This window comes from Elephantulus edwardii, unplaced genomic scaffold (assembly GCF_000299155.1).
Source record: "Elephantulus edwardii isolate Elephantulus edwardi_28Jun2011 unplaced genomic scaffold, EleEdw1.0 scaffold00076, whole genome shotgun sequence".
Classification (NCBI taxonomy): Eukaryota; Metazoa; Chordata; class Mammalia; order Macroscelidea; family Macroscelididae; genus Elephantulus; species Elephantulus edwardii.
Window position 1 is genome coordinate 1,483,165 of NW_006399826.1, and position 23,893 is coordinate 1,507,057.

General features: G+C 39.4%; 1 protein-coding gene across 1 annotated transcript in view; it reads left to right on the forward strand.

Moving 5' to 3' along the window:
• The window catches only part of ASXL3 (additional sex combs like 3 (Drosophila)), a 194,355-nt gene that overhangs the window by 74,971 nt on the left and 95,491 nt on the right, over positions 1 to 23,893 (forward strand). Inside the window, exons 5-6 of the mRNA XM_006889225.1 lie at positions 12,131 to 12,248; positions 13,296 to 13,415. Of these exons, the coding sequence (XP_006889287.1) occupies positions 12,131 to 12,248; positions 13,296 to 13,415 (238 nt within the window). The remainder of the gene's footprint in view (positions 1 to 12,130; positions 12,249 to 13,295; positions 13,416 to 23,893) is intronic.

A 23,893-nucleotide genomic window follows, 5' to 3' on the forward strand; every position in this document is an offset into this window, starting at 1 on the left:
GTCTATACATCTAAAAATTGGTTAGTGATAAGGATGACAGAAGAAGGATCATCGATGCCTTTGAATTGTGGTGTTGGAAAAGAAGTGAATGTCTAGACTGCCAAAACAATAAACAAGTCTGTCTTGGAAGTTCAGTTGGAATGTACTTTAGAGGCAAGGATGGTGAAACTTCATCTCACTCCTTTTGGGCATATTGTCGAGAAGAGCTAGTCTTTGCCCAAGGACATCATTCTGGGAAAGGTAGAAGGGCCAGTGAACAACAGGAAGCCTCTTCACAAGCTGAATTGACACAGTGATGCTAATAACATTGGAATCAAATATGAAGGTTATGATGAGGGTGACGCAGGATAGAATGAGGCTCTGATCTTTTGTCCACAAGATCTCTGTGAAATGTAGAAGACTCAATGATACTTAACAATATCAATAAATATTGCAAACCATATAGATTACTCTTATTGACTTTAGCATTTATAGCATTGCTTTTGCAAAATGTTTTAAGCATCTCAAAGAACAAAACGGAGTTCAGCATGTAGATTCCTTTTTAATTGATGAAATAACAGTTAGATGAATAAAGCCTCATCAAAAGGTCATTCATGTGGCAAATCAGATACAGGTAGCAAGGTTCTAACCAGAGTAGAACAAAAGACTTGACACTAGACACTTTCTGTGGCTTTCAGGAAACCTTAGTGTGCTCAGAAACGAAACACGTACATCCAAGGTAGTAATTTAGAGAATGTATACACTATGCAGTTTCCCTGAATCTAAATGCACAGATAAGGATTCAGATTGCTTTGTTATTATACTTCATTACTTTTTTACTTTCTTCTTTTGGTTTCGTATCATTTGAACATGTTTCTATATACATAGCTAAGATACCATTACACAAGTTTCAGTTGGTCTTGTCTGTTTTTGTTGTGGAGGGCATGCTCATGGGAAGTGCCTCTTGCTTGTTTAAGATCTAAGTTCATGTTTGAAGAAACCTCATTGCTTCCTGTATGCTTTGTCATATCCTGAGAGTTATTTATTCATTCTCAAAACTTTCTAAGGAACAAATGAGTACCTAGGAAAATATATTGCACATGTGTGGAGATTTGATTAATAATCAAATGCATTTTAGACATAGACTTAGAAGGAAAGCTGCTCTTGCAGAATTTTGCCTAGATTCCCTGTAATTGCTGAGTTTCTTAAGACAGCACTTCAAAAATTGACTAAACATGTGGCGTTTCCCATTGTGGCAGCTTCAGCAGATTGGGAGTTTTCTCTTGCCTAGCTGAGTAGCTCAAACTTTGCAGAAGTCTTTCTCATTATAGTATATACATATACATAGAATGTATTTTAGATGCATCTTCATGTATACGTATATGTTGTTGTTGTTATGTGCCATGGAGTCGCTTGCGACTCATAGCGACCCTATGTACAATATCCTTAAACTCTGCTCTGTCCTGTGCCAGTTGCACCGTCTCTGACACACCCATCCCGATTACCCCAGTCACTGAATCAGTCCACCTCATAGGGAGCCTTCCCCTTCTGCGCTGTCCCTCCACCCTACCAAGCATGATGTCCCTCTCCAAGGACCAGACATGTTCAAAGTATGTCAGACAGAGCCTTAGAATCCTTGCCTCCAAGGAGCATCCCAGTTTAACCCTTTCCAGGACAAATCTGTTTGTTTTCCTAGCAGTCCATGGTACCCTCAATACTCTTCTCCAGCACCACAGCTCTAAGACATCAATTCTCCTTCTATTCTCCTTAGTCATTGTCCATCTCGCCAATGCATAACAAGTGATAGCAAAGACCATGGCCTGTGTCAGATGCACCTTGGTCTCAAAGAGACACCATTACTCTTCAGTACTTTGGAGAGGTCCCTAACAGCAGACTTTCCCATGGCAATATGTCTTCTAATTTCCTGGCTGCTGGTGCCGAGAGTGTTGACTGCGGAGCCTAGCAGACTGAAGCTGTGAACAGTCTCAATCTCTTCACCATCCATCCTGATGCTGCCAATTGGCCCAATGGTGAGAATCTTTGTCTTCTTGACATTGAGCCTCAATCCATCGTGGAGGCTGCAGTCCTTGACTCTCTGCAGCAAGTGCTTCAGGTCCTCCTCAGTTTCAGCAAGCAGGGTTGTGTCATCTGCATAACGCAGATTGTTGATAAATTGTCCACCAATCTTGACCCCACATTTCTCCTCATAGAGCCAAACGTCCCGGATAATCTGTTCTGCATACAGGTTGAAAAGGTATGGAGACAGGACACATCCCTGCCGTACACCCTTCCCAATTTTGAACCATGCAGTGTTTCCTTGCTCTGTTCTGATTCTGTGGCCCAAGGCATCTCCAGCAGGGTTTTGGGGAGGCTAAGACTCATGGGAAGAGCTTGCACATCTTTCTCTCTTGGAGCCACTATTGGATTTGAACTCCTAGAGCACTAGTTGCCATCTTTGGTTAGCAACACAACTCCTTATGGACCGTGTTACCAGAGTTCTGTTGTAAGATGCTCATGAATCCAGTATGACTCATAGTGACCCTAAGAGCAACAGTGTGAACCCTGACCTCTCCTGTGCCATCCTCACTATCTCCAGTACACTTGAGGCCATTTCCGCTGTCACCATGTCAGTCCATCTCATTTTGAGTCGTCTTCTCCTTTGCTGACACTCCACTCTTCCCTACATAATATGTTTCCATGGAATAGTGTCTCCTAGCAACCTGCTCAGAGAATATGAATCAAAGCTTCACCATCCTTGCCTTTAAGGGCAAGGTAAATACTTTGTTATGTACCATCATGGCAGAACCAACTCACAGCTGACCTTTCAGCAGGTTTTCAGAGGTAGTAAATCACAAAGGAGGAGATTGCTTATTTTTCTCCTGCAGAGCAGCTGGTGGATTCAAACTCCATGCCTTTAGATTTGCAGGAAAACTACTTAACACTAAGCCACCAGAGTTCCATAGGTAGATGTCTGCATAGATTATTGTTGCTGCTACCCAAGGGTGTTCATAGCCTTGTGTGTTTCCTAAGCCACAAACCAGAGCCATTAAGAACAGGCACAGTTTGTAGGTGAGGTTGAGGGATCCACTGTAAAGGGTAATGTATGCAAACTTTGTAGGTAAACCAGTATAAATTTTTTAAGAATGAATTTCAAGAAATAAGAAAAAAAGGGGAAGAAAAAGAACACACATCGTTATGACCATAAAACACCTTTGCTCCTAGCACATACTGTTGGCTTATGTTAAAATGTTTAGTCATTATTTCATCAAAATGTATTCTGAGTTAGTAGAGCTTTAGTATTCCAGGTATACATTGGCTAATACATATTCTTAGAAAAGCTTAGATGGTAGAAGATGAGGGAAGAAACAAAAAATACAAAAACCTAGAGCTTTGTAATCAAAAATCTTAAACTTCCATGCAAAATAAAGCACACAGAATTTATCAGAGCCTGAAGTCCAATATCTTACCCCCTGTTCAAAATCGAGATTCTTTAACTTAACACAGCACTGTTGATTGCGTGTTGATAGCCTGTAATTAAAAGCTGGGCGATATGGAAGCCGGAACTGTATTTGCTCTTGACATAGGATATTCTGGTTGCTCCTAAATATTTGAGTCTCTCTTGCCTTGTTATCATCCAAACAGTAACATCATATGCTGGGTATAACTCCATGAATAATATATTGTTCTTTCTGCGGGGTTTTTAGTTTTTCTTATGTACATAATAAACACATTCAGTGACTTCTGGAGAGTAACAGATTGCTGATGATTACCTTGTTCCCTTTCTCCTTTGTTATTTCAGTTGTAATGCTCCTAAAAGTACAAAATGGCTACATAATGAATTTTGAAGAAGACTAACTAGGGCAGATTAAAATTTAGTTTAAACAGCAGAGTAAAATGAAAGATTAAAGAAGGGTGAACACTTGGATAATGCAGTAGTATAGCCTTTCTGTGTTGTTTCTGCTGGCTTATTTTAGGTCCTGCATTATTTAGGGAGCTAGAATTTATTCATAAAGTATAGCATATCTCTCCCCCCCCTCAGAGTGACAAAGCAGATATATTCTTGCAGTTTTCATTTGGCTTTGTTTGTTTGACCAATCCTGTGAAATTCCAAAGATTGTGCTATTTCATTGCAGTTTTTTAACACGGGCGTTGACATTTAGCAGCAATGCAAGCCGCTGGCTCCTTGTGCAGCCAGCTATTTCGTGTGTGTTCATTTCTCATCATTTAAGTTTTAGCATCCACAGCATGTGGTTTTTTCAGATTGTTAGCATAGGATTTATTGTATTCGGTGCTTCCTTAAGTTACATCACTGGTGTTGCTTAAATAAAACAGAGATTACTTGTTTATGCCACTTCCAAGTTAGCACAAACCCCCCTCCATTTGAATTTTATTTTCCCCTTAGAGTAGGAGTGAGAACCATTCCCTGCTTTTAGAGTTATTTGGCAAGCTTCCTGTTTATAAGAGAAAATATTTTTCTGAAGGTTTTTCCTCTATTTTATAAGAGAAAATACATAAAAAGTGAGTATAGCCAGTCAGTTTTGATTTCTTCTTTTTCACTTAAACCCAGAATTCTAAGTGAGTGTATGACCTTCGGTTTTTTCCCAGACATTTTAGTTCCATTATGTTTGCTTGCTTTACAAAGTAAGTATGTTTCCAGTTTTAAGCTTGTAAATATTTTTTCATACTGAACTGTTTCTGGAAATATTAAGCCTGGTAAATTCAATTCTGCTGATTCTGGTAGATGTCAATGATACTGAAATTGCGCTGTGATATATATGTAAGCTCCAGAACCTTGTACATGAGACTAGTTTAAAATACATCCCTTCAGAGTAGCCAGCATTTGTGCTCAGCACCTGCTTGTTTATTTAGGTGGTAATTCTTATTTATGAATTTGCATTTATAGGCTTTAAAGTTGTTCAGTGAAATCTTTCATTAGCATTTCAATTTAAGCCTGAGCCACTGGAAGGTCCCTCATTAATACCAAGGTGGTCTAGTGGCTTAGTGGTGAGAAACTGCACTGTCAATTCACAGGCAGGAAGTTTGAATCCAGCAACTTCTCCGTGGGGGGTGGGGGTAGAATGAGCAGTCTGCTCTCATCTGATTTACAGCCTCTGAAAACCAGCTGGAGGGTCAGCCATGAGTCAGTTCTGAATTGATAGTCAGTGAATAACAACAGCAACGTTACGATCAGGTCCTTGAAATGAATACAGACCATTCTTGGGAGACTTCTTATGTAGGGTTGATGTCAAAATAAAACTTTATTTACAAATGAGTCGGTAAAGCCATGATTAGCTACTTATTCTCTATTGTATAGGATAGAAAGAAGTGTCCACACCTCAGCCTTGCAGCAAAATACAACACTTCTCTTTTAAGATATCCTTGTGCAGAACACAGCTTATTTAACTATATAAAGTGATCTCATAATCCTGTTTTCTTCTTTTATTACATGGACTTATATTTCCCAGGCTGTTGGATATTTAAATTTGGATAATTATACGTTAAATTGTAGTTAATTTCCATTGTATTTGTAACATAGCAGAGAATAGACATTCCTTTATCCTCCTGGAGTTTCAGCTAAAACTCTAATGTGAGGATGAGGGAGAGATGCTGGACATAGGTCTGAAGGACTTCTAAAGAGAAAACCAGTCTGGTCTGCTGGTCATCCCTAATGTGGATGGGGCTGGGGGAAAAAAAAATCACTCATGCTCTTGGAATGATGCTGCTTTGAAGGTGTTTTCTAAGAGTAGATTCGACTCTGGTACTTTCCCTCCCCCTTGGGGAGAGGAGGCACTTCCCTCTGCCGTCCTACCTGAATCCATGTTAGAGAAAGGCCAGAGTGAAATGCTCCTGGTGGTAACAATTTTACATGGAAGGGAGTCTATACTTAAAGCTAAAGGCTTGCCTAGCTTACATACAAATATATACACCAACTCCTCCATTTTCCACAGGTTCAGGTTCTAAGACAGGCCATTTTGATAAAATTGGTATTATGTAAAAATGGAAGATGACTGCATCATTACGTAACTGCTGGATACATCATTACATAGCCGTGAAATGGCAACGTTATGTAACTGCCAAATTTCATCACTGCATAACTACCAAATGACGTCATTACATAACTGCCAGACCACGGAGCATCAAGGCTCAGCCAAGATGATACATAATCTTAGCCATCACATCACGTCCAGCATTGCTCTCGCCTCATGGTTTGTCATTCATTGCCAGCAGATACACCTTGCTAACGTGTAGAATGGATAGAATAATTTTACTATTGCATAAATGTGAAGTAATAACTATTGAGATAGTGATTTGAGAGTTTTGTGTATATAATCATGTGAAATAAATATCTTACATTTATTTAATATGAGAGACCGTAAAGTCCTGTAGAAGTCATTAAGGCGAGGACTGCCAATAATGGCTGGGTTGCAAGAAGAAAATATCAAATTACAATAGAGGAACAAGATGAGACAAAAAGAAAGGATAAAACTGCAGTGGTGGACTAAGGATGCTCAGTGAACCTGAGTAGGTAAAGTATAGGTAGAGAAGCAAGAAGAATTTGTAAAAACTTTGTCCAAGGAGCCCAGGTATATAGAACGGGGGAGTCAACCAGTGGGAATCCTGAAGGTCAGTACTTAAGAGGGGTGCAGCTTCAAAGGCCTGCCCAGTAAAACCTCCAAAGAATCCGTGAATATGTGCCATAAGAAACTATCCGTTTGGATGGGCATTGTCCTTAAGTTCTATCAAGTCAACTGTAACACTTGGTGACCCTGTGAACTGCAGCTCTGAACCTTGTTCTGCGCCTCACCGTCCTCACGATTTCCATCAATGCCTTTGCCTATTGTTGATATCACTGTGTTAATCTATCTTGTAGCGGATCGCCTCCTCTTTCTCCGACCCTCCACTTTCCCCAGTATAATGGTTCTTTTCGAGGACAAGCTCCTCTTGAGAACATGCTCAAAGTCTGTGAAATGAAATTTCACCATCCTTTCCTCCAAAGAGCACTCTGGTTGCACTTACTCCAAGACAAAGGTGTATGTTCTTTAGACAGTCTGTAGGATATACACTAGTCCTCTCTAACATCACAATTCAAAGGCATCAGTACATCTGTTACCCTTTTTTATTATCCAACTTTCAGATACACAGGAAATGAATGAAAATACCATGGCTTAGATCAGTCCAGGAGCACTTTAGACTTTAAGCTGCCATCCTTAGGCTTTAGCACTTTAAAGAGGTTGTTGATAGCACACTTTTCCAGTGCAACATGTCTTTCGATGCAAATATAAAATTTAGCACATTTAGGGAAATCCAAGAAAGTGGAGAAGAGAATAGAAGAAGCAGTGTGTGAGTGAAGGCATGAAGTATATGGGAAGAGGAGGGTTTTTTTCATTGTCTAAGGGAAGAATGTACCAGGCACAGGCTAATGCAAAGGCTCTAAGGCAGAAATGTGCCTGTGATGTTTAAAAACAGGACAGCAAACAGTGCTGTGAACAGTTTAAAACAAACCAAAAGAAAACATGTTCAAGAAGTGGAATGCAGGGAATCACATGCAGTAGATATTTTTTAAAAATAAATGTATAAAAGCAAATTGGAAGCTATTGGAAGATATCCTTTGCTTGCTTTATGCTGTTCTTGTTTTCACATCTTTGTTCAAAAGTACCAGTTAGATAACATCAGATTAGTAAGGAAAGAACTTTGAGGTGTGCTTTGAGTTGGGGTGCTGAAGAAGAGTATTGAACATACCATCGACCACCTAGAGGACTATAGTGGAGAGAGTAAAACCAGGCTGCCCCTTGAAGGCAAGAATTTTCAGGCTCCGCATCGCATACTTTGGGCATGTGGCCAGGAGGGACCAGTCCTTGGAGAATGACATCATACTGGAAGGGTGGAGGGACAACACAGGAGAGGAAGATCTAAGATGAGACGGATTGACATAGTAACTGGGGTAATGGGGTGGGTGTGTTGGTGACAGTGAGATCGGTTGATAATAGGGCAGGGTTCAGAACTGTTGCTATGAGTCACAGGCAACTGGACAGCACATAGCAACAAGGGAAGAACTGGGGTCAGAGGTCTACCTTCTCATTGAGCGTATGTCTCATGATCTTAGTCTACCCTGGCAAAGATTTTGGAGAAATTTCCACTCTTGTCATCTTCCTCATCCTCTTTTCCAGTCACTCTTTTTGTCCCTTAACCCAGTCCCGTTTGTTCCTTCTGAAGACTGCATGGTGGCCCCCTTATCGTCACGTGACTTCTTCTCATTTAGGCCTCAGCTTGCTCATCTCCTCCCAAGGGAAGACTTTTGACCTCCCAGTCCAAGCTGGTCCCTCCCCTCAGTGGGTTCTTGTATAGCATTTGTCTTTTATATTTGTTTTATGTGTTTTTGTTAGTGCCTCACTGAGAGTATTAAATTATTTAAGAGAACTAAAACAAAAACTTTGTCACATTACTGCCGTGGAGCAGTACTGCTTCCACCTTGTCACAGCAGATTCCTCAGAAATGTTCTTGTTGTGGAAGAGGGATGTATCATTTAAGTATAAGGATGATAGCATTTCTTCCTTATTTACGATTTGTCATAAAGTGTAGGGTTTCAGTACTGTTCTGCGCATTTCCTGTTTTAGAGTCTCCAGTCAAGTCGTATGTCTGGCATCACTCAGCCACTTAGTGGAGTCTCTTCTTGACTATACAGCCTTGTCTTTGGTGATTGCACCACGTAGCCATTGAGAGGACCCATTCGCCCACAGTTCAGTACAGCAGAAACGGGGGGATTTCAGCATCCACAGAGCTGGACAGGAAAATAACATTGAGTAGCCCAAAAGATTAGTTCTTACAGGTCACATCTGGCCCACATCTTCTTCATTCAAAACCAAGAAAGTTTACCAAACATACAGATGTGTTCTTTTTCTTTAGGAACAACTCTTTCTCAATTAGAATGGGTGCTTTCCTACTCACTTCAACCCCCTACAGCCCATTTGACCCCTGGGTGTTGCTCCTCCTCTTCCTGCCCCACAGACATTGCGCATTTTTCAAGAGATCTTGTGAAGGTACAAAACATGTTTTTGAGTGGTTGATGCACATAGAGTTACACAATAAACACTAACTACTACCAGGGCAAAGTTGGGCTAACACTACCATGAGAGACTGGAAATCATTATGCACCCTGCCTTGTGATTTCAATAAATACCAAAGAATTTCTCCTGTTTGGCACCAGCCCCACCAATCCATGGCATCTCAACTAAATCAACATTACACTTTCTGTCTCCTTCATTTGCCCTCCATTGTCCAAAGTCAAATAAATCCTACTTTCTGGGATGTGAATTAGAATCTTTAAAGACAGCCACAGACAGGATATACATCTGAAATATTTCTGTAGCCATTCTGAGAGTTGATACTCTCTAGAGCTTGCCTAATACTCTGTTGCTTTACACCAGGCTTCTACACCAAACCGACTGCTCAGTTTGTATTCGGCTTCTAGCCTAATGTTGGCTCTCAACTCATCTGAAGTCCTGGATATGTAAAGATCACAGCCAAGAGAAGCATCTGGAACAGTTCTACTCTATAAGACATGAGATCTTCCTCAGTTATAATAGATTCAACAGCAACATGCATTCCCCCACCCCCCAGTCTTAAGAAAAGCTATTTGTAACCAAATACAATGCCTGCTCTTCAAATTTTTCTAAATAATCAGGAAATACATAGAAAAATCTCATGGAGTAAGGCTCAGTGTTAACATGCATTCCTTTATCTCTGCCTTGGCTCTATCTTTACTCTTTAAAAGTAAAAATAGCTATATGTTTTAACAGATTTATGGACATTCTGAGACCAGAGGACTCCCTAAACTGATGCCTGGAAATAATCTTGAAACATCTTGAACTGAAACTATCTCATGAAGCCATCGCTAAACTAAATAGCAGTTTTGTCCAAGTAATTGAAATGTTTGCCCTGATCAGAGTGCCTTTGTGAAGAATGTGTGTGTGACTATTTATATTGTCACAAGAATAAAGAAAATGGTTTAAAAATTATGGTGAGATTTTATTTGATTAACTTGTTAGGTTTTTTTCCTGGTGTGACGACTAATATTTCTGATCCTGCATTAACTAATGCAAGTCCTACCAGCAGTAGAAATTGAGCCGCGCCTTTTTCTTTAGCTACGCTAATTATTATTTAGTGAGCTCTGGTGGCCTAGTAGGAAGGAGCTGTCCTGCCAACCCAAAGGCACAGTTCGAATTGACCAGCTACTCCATAGCAGTAAGATAGGTAATCTCCTCCTGTGCCATATATTACCTCTGAAAACGCCCTGTAGAATTGGCTATGGGTAAATCGCAACTCAAAGGCACATTAAGCACCACTACAATTAATATTTACCGCATTGCCTTTTGATTGCACCTTCTGGGTTTCTAGTAATGCCTTCTTTTATTTTTCTTTTGCCTCCAGCCAATATTTTCTAAATTATTCCCTCCGATACATATGCATGAGATGCAGATTAAACCATGACAATTGGATTGTCAAAGGGAATAGTTGAATTCCAGGACAAACTTGTGAAAATTGATCACTCGTCGTTTTGTGAAGTCCTACATAGTAGGCAAGGGCAGACTTAATTGTCATTTAATGTGCTGTGTCATAAAACAGAGTGAGGCCTCGTTAGAGTATGTTGGCTGATGTTTGTGAAGTGCTTTGAGTTCTAACACAAAGCTAGCAAGATTTAGGCAATGATATGCACTTCTTGAAGAAAACAAATATCTTTCATATTTTGTAGTATGTAACTTTCTCATTTACTGAATTAATGGAATTAGACTAAAGGTTTGAAGGAGGACCTCCCTAGGTATCTCTGTATATCCTGTCTCGAGGAAGTGCCTGGCCTTTCATAAATGCCTGAGAACTGGAAAGACTGTAGGGGCACTGTCTTCTGTTACCAAGGGTATCATTTGTAGTAGATTTCCCAAGCCATTTACTTTACCTCGTGGTTTCCAATCTCATCTCAATATACTTTCTCTCCTTCAAGGGTATTTAATCTTTCATGTCTGCAATTATTTGATTTGCTAAATCTCGTGATCAACAAGTTGGGCAGTGAGCTAAAACCTTTGCCAAATAAAATGGCATTGTTTCTGACAGCAGGGGGATAGAGAGCCACTGCCATTATCTCTGGAGATTCTGACAGCTGTCGATCGAAGAACGTTAATCTAGTGACAGAGATGCTGTAAAAATTGATAGAAATTACACAGAAACCAGGAGTCAAAAAGGTTTGAGACTGCAGCCTGCCTTTTAATCTTCCGAGGAGTTTTTAACATTCCTGCGACAGTGAATTTAATGGCTCTTCAGTTGCGTTGTGCTTAAGGCTCTTTTTATTACAGGTAATTTTCTGCATAAAGCGATCGGCTCGATAAGCTGTATTTCAAAACTTTTAAATGCCTCTTATTACGTTATCATCACCGTGCTTGATTCATTTGTGCAACCCAAAAGGCTCCCATTTGGAGAGATTGACTCGCGTATCATTTTTTCCCCCCGTTTCTCCCCCGGATTTGTGGGAACGCTGTCATGTTCGTGTTCTGAAGGTTAATGCCCAAAGTCAAGCAGACAGAAGCCAAGTGCTGCAAGGTTTCCGAGATTAGGACTGATTCCCCTCACAGAAATAAATGATTCCTGCCATGTTCAGTGATTTTGTGCAGTGCTCCCCACGGCTGAGCGAGTGCATCGATACTGTAGTCCTCACATGCTGTACATACTGATGACACTCGGTGTTAACTTGATTGACTGAGCAGTGCTCTGGAGAGAACGCACCTGCGAGACAAGTGCAGACACATATATTTTTATCCTGGCTTCGAAACATTTCTTTTACATTTCTTTTCCCTGGGACGGAGACTTTCCGATTCCATGGGCTCTCAATCCACGCTGCTCAGGTAGAATAACCTGAGCGCCAAGTGGTGCTTTGTTGTCAGAGTTGCCCCGAATATGGTCACAGGTCGGTGCCCTTTGCCAAAGCCCCGTTTGATGCTTTTGAGGGACAGTGGCAGGGAAGGTGACTGTGAAGCCTGGCAATTTAGTGGCTGTGGGAGAGGTTGCGTGCAGCGCTGAGCAAATGGATGGTGGAATGCAATGATGATCAGAGATCATTTCGGGTTATATTATTTATGCTCTATCTTATTCTCATGTTTTGTAGGCTTTGAGACAACAGCAGAAAAGAAGAAATGGAGTCTCAATGATGGTAAACAAGACTGTTCCCCGTGTGGTTTTGACACCATTAAAAGTGTCTGACGAACAGTCGGATTCGCCTTCAGGTAAAAGCGCTGAAATATTGTATGCTTGGCCAGTTTCTCCCTGGAGGAGACTTCCTCACAGACGGCAATGTCATGTCTGTCTTCTTTTTTTTCTTCTTCTTCTTCTTCTTTCAGAATTGGAATAATATTTCCACTTGAGGTTAGACTTAATTTGCGCCCCCTCCCCCAAAACCCATTTGACTGTTTCACAAATTCAGAAAATACAGGCTATTCCACTCTTTCAGAAAAGAGGCACCAGTTCACGCCTCACCAGTTTGCTAAATGCCAGTGGGTGTGATAAAAGGGGTAGTCAGGTTCCGTGGATTGTTGTTGTTGTTGCTGCTGCTTCTGCTTTTGTCTGGATGTTGAACTTTAATGGTAGACCACATGCTGATGTGTAATGCCATCAATAGCAGTTCTTCTCTGAGTGTGAATATGCTTCTCACTACTGAGCTGCAAAAAATCAGGAATCCACACTGTTAGTCTTTGTGTTCTGGAAATAAGGCTCACCTTCCTGAAATCTTGACCTTTTCTCCTCATTTACCTTCTGTCACTTTATCAGCTCTCTTTGTTATAGATTACTGTTTGCATTTTCTGTTCCTACTTCAACGTAAAGTTATTTATAAATGTCCGATTGCCCCTACTCCTCTTGGTTCCCATCTTATGCCTTGTCCTTTCTCTATCTCGCATTGTCTCTAAAAGGTAACACACTGTTAAGGCTCTGTGAATTTTTTTTTCTCCTTTGAACAAAAGATCTGGCTCTATTTCTTCTAAAAAGCTATCAGATCCATGAACACTTTCCTCCCCCTCTCCTTCCACTGTAAGGCCATCTGTTCTTGCTTTTTGTTCTGTGTGATTGATTTATTGGTCTTTTCTCTTCATATCCAATAGGGGAATCAGATTGTAGCCAAAGGTAGTATATTAACTCTGAGGAAAGGAGATTTTATCCATGATTTTTTTTTTTAAAAAAAACCACAAAAACAGAACCTATTTTTTATTTTTTGCTTTTCAAGGACAACAAAAGGAAGATAATGACATAATAGCGATTTCTTTTTTTTTTATTTTTAGGATCTGAATCTAAAAATGGTGAACCAGACAGTTCAGATAAAGAAATGAAACATGGGCAAAAATCTCCCACAGGAAAACAAACAAGTCAGCACTTAAAACGATTAAAAAAGTCTGGTTTAGGTGAGTGATCAGCGGACTGTAGCACTCCACATTTCAGAGATTTATATTTTTCAAATGAAATTACAGAACATTTCCAAGACTTAGCTTCTTTTTTTGGATAGATAACCAAGGAAATAAAAATGTTTCTAATTTATCTGAAGTCAGCATGGATGCTAAACAAAGAAACACTGTAGTTAAAATTTTATGATCTTGAGTTTATTGCTAAATGTGAGTGATGTTTAAGAGGTTTAAATGATATAAATATTTAAATATGTGCTAAGTTATGATTCTTTTTAATTAACATGCAAAGTTTTGCCTTTGCACGTTACCCAGATTTATTGGCGTGCACTGTGCTTGGATAATGACCAGTTGTAAGAAAGATCCATTGAGCGGGGTAGGGGTGGACTGTCATTAGGTTCTGGTGCAGTAAAAATGTGCTGCCTTGCTATGGGTCTTTGGTGCTTGAAATACTCAGTCGTGCCTGCCTAAAAAAAAATGGAATGAAAGTGCTGAGAAGTGTGGGAGACAAATTCCATGAATCTTGCAAGTCAGCAGCACCAGGTTGTCTTCTGAATCTTCCTTCCTGCTGTCCTTTCATGTGGAGCCTGCCAGCAGCATTTAGGTGAAAATGAACATGTGGATTAAAACGAGAGGAAAATGAGTTGACCTGAACATTATCATTCTGGACCGTGCCTGCCTTGTTGAATGACCTGAACCTAATGGCTTCATTTCTCTCCCTTAGTTATTTCACCTGTGAATAGGGATAATGATAATGACTTGGATCATTGTAACATTTTGTAAAATGATTTGTAGAAACTACAGGTTTATGCACTGAGCTTTATTACTGGTTCTGCTGCTCACTTTCTTGGTAGATTAGGAGAATTTTTATTGGCAGACTTTATCTGTTTGTGAAAACAAGGCATAATTTTAATCCATTAAATCTACTTCTGTAAAGATTTATTGATTGTCCACCATATTCTAGGAGTTTGCTAAATACAAGTACTATCACTGCCAGTAAAAAGTCACTGGAAAGGATTTTTAAACCTTCAGAGGAAAAATCTTGGGAGAATTAGTTCATTTTAAATTCCTTAAACATAGCATGGATTCCTGTTTCATTATTTGCAAGTTCAGATAATAAATTAGTTGTTATTTAGCCCAAATGAGAGAAAGATGAACAATCTCTTCCAGTGAGATTGAAGGGACAGTGGTGGGTGGTTTCCAATCAGATGTCAGTGAGTGAGTGTCAAGCCCTAATATATTTCTGTGTAACTGTGCTTCCATGTTCACGAATATCTTCCCCGCCTACCCCTCACCCCATTTCTCTCAGAGTTTTGAGTATTTTCACATGAGCAGTTTCTGGAATAGAGAACTACAGAGAGGTGTAATATATAAAAATATACTTTTTAAAAAAGAAGTCCCCAAACTACCATATTATGCCACTTTTAAGGAAGTTGCTCTCAAGTTTCCAAAGAACTTCAATTAAAAACGATATATTCAAGAACAACAAAATAAAATTAAAATGAAAAAGAGCATCTACAACCAAACCAATCTGTCAGCCACCCTCAGTAAAGTCAACACCATATGCGGAGTTTAACCAATTGAAGGAACATAGTGTTGGTAGATGTCATTTAGTCATTTTAAGAAAAACAGCACTCGCTTGGTCCCATGTTACAAGGAAAACTGTAGGATTTTCCATGGTTCTTAGAGGAGCAGACCACAGGTCTATTTTTCTGGGTGCAGCCATGAAGGTTCCAACCACAAGCCTTTTGGTGAGCACCTGAATGAATGCTTAAAAGTGTTGACAGGAGGCTTTCTGGTTTACTAGCCAGTTAAAGACTGGAAATCAGTGCGACTCTGCAGGAATCTGGATCCTCTCAGGTGCTTCACATTGCCTGTCAGGAATTCCGGATTCCTAATTGTAATTTCCTGGAGAACCATGCTCAAGTAAATATAGAACCAGAACCAGAACTTTTTTTTTAAGGTTTTTGGATTTGTGGTTTTGGGGTTTTGTTTTTTTTGGCTTGTGTTTTTGGGTGTGGGTTTTTTTGTTTGTTTGTTTGTTTGTTTGTGGGATGGTTTTTTTTTCTTCTTCTGTTTTCGGCTTTGTTTTTCTCTCTCTCTTTTTGTGTACCATCAAATCAGATCCAACTGGCACAGGAGAAAAATGTCCCGTCTCCAGCGGAGCATCCGGTGGATTAGAACTGCGCACCTTCAGTACTACAGTGCAGCTAGGCCACCAGAGCTCTCTAGAACCTTGTTTTCTTCTTCTTCTTTTTTTTTTTTTTAAAAAAAGGTACTCAACTGAATACACCAAGACTGATAATGTAGAAGGAACTCCTATCTGCCACTGAGCACGTGGTAACAATTATACTATGTCAGAAGAATGTCAGCTGACTTGTTATCGATTGAAAATAGGAATAAAGGGAACCATGATGCTCTTTTCAGCCTGCTTAATTTTACATAACCCACAGGCCGAGATATTAAAGCTACTTCAATGGAGAAGTGGAGAAGTTTAATCATATTTACTGCCTGTATTATAATGACTAGTTATTTTGACATCAGTTATCTTGTTTATAGTTCACCTTAATTGCATACAGTCAGATTTCTCTTTTACAATTGAAGAAACCATGGCTCATAAGGTTTAGGGAGGTTGCAAAGATATAAGGCAAGCATGCCTGTGTCCAAAGACTAAACTGTCAGTGTTGCATATGGCTTGAATGTCAAATCATCTACCCTATGTTATAGACTTGTAAGTATCACGGTGAAGCTATATCTGTGTGTGCTGAACCAGTGGTGATGGTAAAGTGGAAGTAAATTGGTTGCAAAAGAAAGGGAAACTTAGGACTTAGTAAGGAAGACTTACTGGCTAATCCTGATTATCAAAGAGGAGGAGAAAGAAGTTGAGATTTGAAATAAACTAGTTAAGGCAGGTGACTCAACAGTAAGTGGAAGGAATTATGACTAACTTAGCAGGCAGCAGAGTGAAATGGTTTCTTTGGGACAAATGAAGTCAGTAGTTATTTAGACCCCTTTATGTGCCACCACATAAAAGTGGGAAATGGGAAAGTCATAAACGTAACCATCTCCAAATCTCTTTTAGAAAGTTGGGTGTTTGATGCTCAGTGATATTTGGAGTAAGCCCTGATGGCTCACTGGTTAAGTACTTAGCTGTACACACCAAGCTGTCTGGCAGGATGCACTAGCTGTTGTGTGAGTGAAAAATCCTGTTACTCTAATTCTCAAAGGAGAACGGCATAAAACACCCTATGGGGTGATTCGCCTCTCTCATGGGGCTGTTATGAGTCAAAACCAACTCGATGGCACCACCACCACCAAATGATAGTGAATGAGGTAGATGTCGAGCAGTGCAGTTAATGACCTTAACTTTATTAACGGAAAAGATGGAGATTTTGGTCCACCCAGGAGTATTATGGAAGAAGAAATAAGCTGTTTACACCTTTGGAGTACAGTTCTTCTCTGACATAAATGAATCCACTCACTGACAGATACAATATGACTTTAAGAACCTCGTTGTTGTTAAGTGCCGTCAAATCATAGGCAACTCATAGCAACCCTATGAACAAAAGACCTGAACACTTGTATAACTTTCATCCTCTCTCCAGCTTCATAGGGTTTCCAGAGGCAAGCTATTTCAGAAGTGGATGCCACTCCTGCTTCCAAGCTTGTTTTAATTGGGGAGCTCCACCAAACACTGTCTACCATGGGTAACCATTACCACATTTGACACATCAGTGTCACAGGATGAACTTGTTTGTTGTCCTAGTAGTCCATGGTATTTTCAATACTCTTCTCTAGCACCACAGCTCAAAGGCATAAAATCTTCTTTAGTTATCCCTAGTCATTGCCAGCTCTCTGATGCATAGCAAATAATTGCCCAGACTCTGGCCTGGACCAGGCATACCTTAGTCTCCAGACTGACAGTGTTGTTCAGTACTCTGGAGAGGCCCCTAACAGCAGACTTTCCCAATGCAATTCATCTTTTAATTTCCTGAATGCTGGTACCAAGACTGATTGCTGATTGTGGAGCCAAGCAAACTAAAGCTGTTAACAATCTCAATCTTTTCACCATCTATCATGATGCTGTCAAACAGTCCAGTGGTGAGAATCTTTGTTTTCTTCATGTTGAGCATCAGTCCATATTGAAGGCTACAGTTCTTGGCCTTTTGCAGCAAGCACTTCACGTCCTCCTCAGTTTCAGCAAGCAGGGTTGTATCTCTGCATAACACAGATTGTTGATGAGTCTTCCTCCAAACCTAATGCCACATTTAGTCCTTAATATGCTACCATTGCTCCTCAATAATTTAAAGAGTTTTCTGGCTATAGACCTTCTCAAGTATGGCATATCTTCTTATCTCCTGATTGCTTGTACCGACTGAATTGTGTGTGGATCCAAGTAAGACGAGGTCATTGACATTATCATGGTCATCTCTTGGCTATTCTAGTTCTGATTGTTGTTGTTAGGTGTTGTTGAGTCAGCTGTATCTCTTAGCTTCTCTGTATGAACAACATAACAGATCCTTGTCCTGTACCCTCTTTACAGTCTGATGTACTGGAGTCCAATGGTGCAATCATCATGTCAAACCATCTTATTAGGAGTCCTCCTTTCTTTTGATGATGAACTACTTTTATCCAGCATGATTTTGTTTCCCAAGGATTAATTGCCCCTGACAACATGGCCAAAGACATGGCCATAAGACAAAGTTTCACCATCCTTGCCTGTAAAGAGCACCTTGGTTGCACTTCCTCCAAAGACAGATGTGTTTATTCTTTTGACAATCCAAGGTTTACATTCCGTACTTTTCACAACACCAAATTACAAAGGAATCAATCCTTCTTCAGTCTTCCTTACTCATTTCCCAATTTTCAGAAGCATATGGTTCATGAGAAATATATGACAAAACATGGAAGCTCACTAGTTTACTGGCTTTTGTTTGTTTTATTTTTGTTTATTTGCTCTTGGTTCATGTTAGATACTAAGTCAGGTAGAAAAGTCCTCTGAGTCACTTTCTGTGACATAGTAATAGTTGTTGATGTTGATAAGTGCCATCAAGTCGCCTGAGACTCATAGTAACCCTATAAACAACAACTCTGAACCCTGCTCGCTCCATCTTGAGCCAACCTCATTGTCTCCTACACACCTACCGTCATTTCCCCAGTCACTGAGTCAGTCCATTTTTTGGAGAGTCTTTCCCTTCAGCGCTGTCCCTCCAGCCTCCCAAGCATAATATTCCTCTCCAAGGACTGGTTCCTCCTTGTAACATGCCCAAAGTATGTCAGAAGGAGCTTCAGAACCCTTGCCTCCAAGGAGCAGCCTGATTTTGTTTATTCTCTTAGCAGTCTATGGTATATTCAATACTCTTCTTCAGCATCACAACTCAAAGGCATAAATTCTCCTTCTAACATCCCTAGACATTGTTTCTTTCATAGTACGTAATTGTGAAGACCCTGGCCTGGATCAGGTGCACCTTAGTCTTCAGATTGACATCATTGCTCTTCAGGACTCTGTACTCTTCAGTACAGCAAACCTTCCCAATGCATTTCGTCTTTTGATTTTCTGGCTGCTGGTACCAAGCGTGTTGATTTTGGAGACAATCAAACTAACGCTGTTAATAAACTGAATCGCTTCACTGTCTCTCATGATATTGTTAATCAGCCAGTGGTGAGAATCTTTGTTTTCTTGATGTTGAACTTCAATCCATATTGATGGCTTCAATGTCCCTCTTTTGTTTCTAACTCAAGCATGGTTTAAAACACTCTTTTGGTTTGTGTGATAGCAAATGCTAAAACTGTGTAAAAGGGCTCATTCATTATCTTAAGTTTTGCAGTTTAACAGTTAATATTAGACTACCACGTAGCTAGGCAGCAGAAGCTACTTCTGGGGATAGAGGGTAGGTGTCAGCTGTAAATGAGGTTTGAAGTGGGTTTTTCTTGCCTAATCAGTTATTTTAATATCCTCTCGGTGTAACAAATAGAGAAACATATAAATCCTTCCCAGAAAGATAAATAAACCATGTACATTGTCATTGTAACATCTCCAGAACACTTATTGATTGAGAATTATTTTTAAAAAAGTGTTTCACTTCCTTATCAATATGTTTTGGATTCCTTGATTTCTCATTTGCTAAAAAAGTACTTTCTTTGAATTGAGGATCTTTGACCCAAACCAATTTATAATTCTACATCTCCCTACACAGTCAGTCACACAGTAGGGGTTTCAAAGTGCTTGCAAGACAAACCTTTGCTACTAATGAATGCTTCTGGAGGACTTTTAATAAATTCCTTAATAGAGTCTAACTTCTGGGACCCATTCCAATACAGTCTGTTTGGTTTAATCTTTTCTGTAGTAGAGAATTACGACTTTGCTGGTTTTATAGAATGCTTCCTACTCCTCAAATAAATCAAAGCCAAAAAAATGAAAATAGAATTTGAATAATAACTGCAGCCCTTAGCATCTAAAGTAATTATAGCTAGTATTTTATAAACATGATTTGGCATTTTTTTTAGCATCTATCTATAGTCAGCGGTCACTTTGGAACAATTTTATCACAACATCTTAATTAAAAGTCTTAAATTAAGTTTAGGTTCAGCAATTAAAACAAAAGAAAAGAAGTAAAGGCAGAATTCAACTTGCTAAACTTTTCCACAGAGTCTACTTAACTCCAGGGAGTTCCTTGTGGCTCTAGTATTAAAAAGCTGTGCTGCAATCCCAAAGGGATGTGGTTCGAAATCTCCAGCTGCTCCACTGGAGGAGGATGGGCAGTCTCTGCCCACGTGATTTACAGCCTCTGAAAACCCACTGGAGGGTCAGCTATGAGTCGATGTTAACCTGACAACACACACCGACAAAATATTTGTATCTAAAAGTTCTTTCCAAAAAATATTGAAGCTATAAAAATATTGGGTTTTATTCACAAATTTCGTTTGCTTGGCTCCACAGTCAACACTCTTAGCACCAGTAGCCAAGAAATTAAAAGACATATCCCAATGGGAAAGTCTGCTGTTAGGGACCTCTCCAAAGTACTGAAGAGCAATGGTGTCTCTCTGGAGATTAAGGTGCATCTGATACAGGCCATAGTCTTTGCTATCACTTATTATGCATCAGAGAGATGGACAGTGATCAGGGAGGATAGAAGAAGAATTGATGCCTTTGAGCTGTTGTGCTAGAGAAGAGTATTGAGGGTACCATGGACTGCTAGGAAAACAAACGGATTCATCCTAGAGAGGGTTAAACCAGGCTGCCCCTTGGAGGCAAGGATTCTGAGGCTTTGTCTAACATACTTTGGACATGGTGTATGGAGAGACCGGTCCTTGGAGAGGAACATTGTGCTTGGGAGAGTGGGACAGCACAGGAGGGGAAGACCCTCTATGAGGTGGATTGATTCAGTGACTGGGGTAATCGGGATGGATGTGTCAGAGGCAGTGCAGTTGGCACAGGATAGAGCAGAGTTTAGGGCTGTTGTGCATAGGGTTGCTATGAGTCGCAAACGACTCGACAGCACATAACAACAACAACAACATAAAAATTGAAATAGAAATAATTGTCTTTTCATTATTAAAATGTAATTGAGCTATATGTTTTTAAAAGGCAAAATATACCACTTGTACTCCCTACTACCTCCATGTTTGTACTAGTTCTGTCTATTATTTTTAAAGATCAAGGCTGGTAGCATTCCACTGTTGTATAATCATAATCTCTTGGTTCTTTAATCCTGGAACCATGTTTTAATCGTTTCCAGTAGGATTTTTATACACCCTCTCCTTTCTAGAAGGCTTTGTTGACTCAGATCTTGGATGATGAGATTTTTGTCCTCCTATATAATTTTCCCCTTCCACTCTGTCTTTTGAGAGCTGGATTTCCTTCTTTGAATTCTGTTAAAATTATTCTGTTGCTGCTTTGAGACAGTGAAGATCACTCTGTATTTCTTTGGGTAGTTCATCTTGGAGGAAAGGACTCTTCCTCTTACGGCTAAAGGCCCTGTGTGCTCCTTTGCATTGTTTCAGTGCATGGCACTGTCTTTGTGTACATATTATGCACACAACCTGTGTGGGTTCTCATCAAGGAAATGACATTCATCCAGTGGGTAGGCTGCCTGCTGATCAACAAATACTCCAGAGTCTCAGGCTCTATTCAGATCTGGTCAAAATAGAGTATTTCTTTGACTCTAATGTGATAACAGGCATGTCAGTAGAAAAACTTAGGTGTCCCTAATTTAAGCATGGTATTTTCAGTTGCTTCCCAAGCATCTGAGAGTTGTACGGTGAATATGGAAAACCAAAGAATTGATGCCTTTGCATTGTGATGCTGGAAACGATCGTTGAATATTCCATGTGCTGCCAAAAGAACAAACACATCTGTCTTAGAGGCAAATCTGTGCAACTAGAGTTCTCCTTGAAAGGCAAAGATATTAAAACTTTGTCTCATATACTTTGGGCATGATTTCAGGAGGGCCAGTTCTTGGAGAAGGAGATCATGCTGGAAAAGGTAGAAGGTAAGTGAAAGAGAGGAAGACCCTCTGTGTGACCCTCAGTGACTGCCACAGTGGGCTTGGATATGATGTCGAAGACTGTGAGGGTAGAGCTGGATAGGGCAAGGTTTAGATCTGTTGTTCACACTAACTCATGATCCATCATCATCTTGAATGCATCTTATAACCACAATGAGACACATTCCCAGTCATTTGTATCATTATTAAGTCAGCCTATTGCTAGGGAGTCCGCAAAGAGCTGTCCCTACTGATTCACAGGCTGTGGGTCTCTGTCAGCTCTCCCTCTCCCCCACCCCCCAATGAGGATTAACAGCCATGGAAACTCAGTGGAGGGTGACTGAGTCTTAACTAAGACAACTGCAGAGGATAGTGTATTGTTAGATACCAAAGACTTTTATCTAGTTAATTTCAGTTTCCCCACCTGCCTTTTTTCCTTCCACAGATACAAACGTTAAGTGTCTTTAGTATTAGATGCTAAAATGACTGAATCTTTTTGTTTCTATGGGTACTGTAGGGAGATGAGGTTCCAGCTATAATAAGACAATCAGATATAATTGGATTGTTCTTAAGCCAATTAAGAGTACATATGTAAGGATAATTAAAATGGAATTAAACATCCTGTGTGGCAACAGATTTAACAGTAATTTTAACAGCTCTATCTATATTCCAGAATTACAAAACATATTTTCACTGAGTGGACATCTTTGAAATAGATTTTTGAGACCTTGTCATAAAAACAGTGTGCATCTCTTTTCGTTTATATTTTTTAGGATTTTGAGCCATTATACTAAATGGTGACAAGCATATTGTGTCCTACTTCTTACCCTGTTCATAGGATATGCTTCAAATGTTACATTTAGCTCAATTCTACAATGAATGTTATTCTAATAAATGACCTCAACTCTCATACTTAGGCACTATAATACTGGTGAAATAATTTTTTCCCTTTATTTTAAACATTTCTTATATTTTTTTCTTCATCACTTTAAAAGAATAAATCACGTGTCTTGTTTTTCTTTCACTATTGTATTTTTATTTTATTTTATTTTTTTTTTTTTTACTTTGTCAACTACCAGCTAGGGCATATAGGAAAGTACAACAGATATCTACTTACATAACTCTTTAACAGGCTTTTGCCTAATTAGTTTTTTTAATGTAGATACATTTGAGTTTTTTGGTTTTGTTACTGTCATTCACCAATGATTTTTTTTCTCTCACACTGTTATTGTTCATTTTTATTTTTTAATAAATGTTATATTCATGAACATTTATCTTTAGTTTATAATTTATTATTTGTCTTTAATAAAACTTACGTTAATTTCAACATGGTTGGAAAGTCTTCTTTCTGACTCTTTGTATACATAGAGCTCTTTGATGTGTTGGTAAAATGGAAATCCAAAATCTCTGTAAATGTTCATTAAAATTAATAAAATTTTTTTTAAAAAATCAATAAACTCCCATAACATTTAAAAAAAAAAATTAGCTTCTAGAGCACTAGAGCTCTAGACGCTCTGGTATCCTAGTGGCAAGAAGCTACACTGCAATCCCAAAGGAATGTGGTTTAAATCCACTAGCTGCTCCATGGGAGAAGGTTGGAGAGTCTCCTCTTGTGTGATTAAATAACCTCTAAAAACCTTCTGGACAATCAACTATGGGTCTGTTCTAACTCGAAGGTACACAACAACAGCAGAGCCATTTTCTGTGTAAAGGAAATTTTTGTGATTGTCCTTCTATTTTAAAAACAAAATTTGCAAATCTGTTCAAATTTTCTATTTCTTTCAGTTTGTGAAATTGAGTTAATTTATTTTCAAAAATACTGACAAACATCATACCATTATGTCATACTTTTTTAAAGCATGTTTTTGATTAGCACGAAGTCTGCTTTTAAAGTGTATCCTATATCTAATACCGTGTTCTTATTCTTTATTCCCCAGCATATCATTATTTGATTGTTGTTATGACCCGTCAAGTAGGAGCCCACTCGCTGCTGAC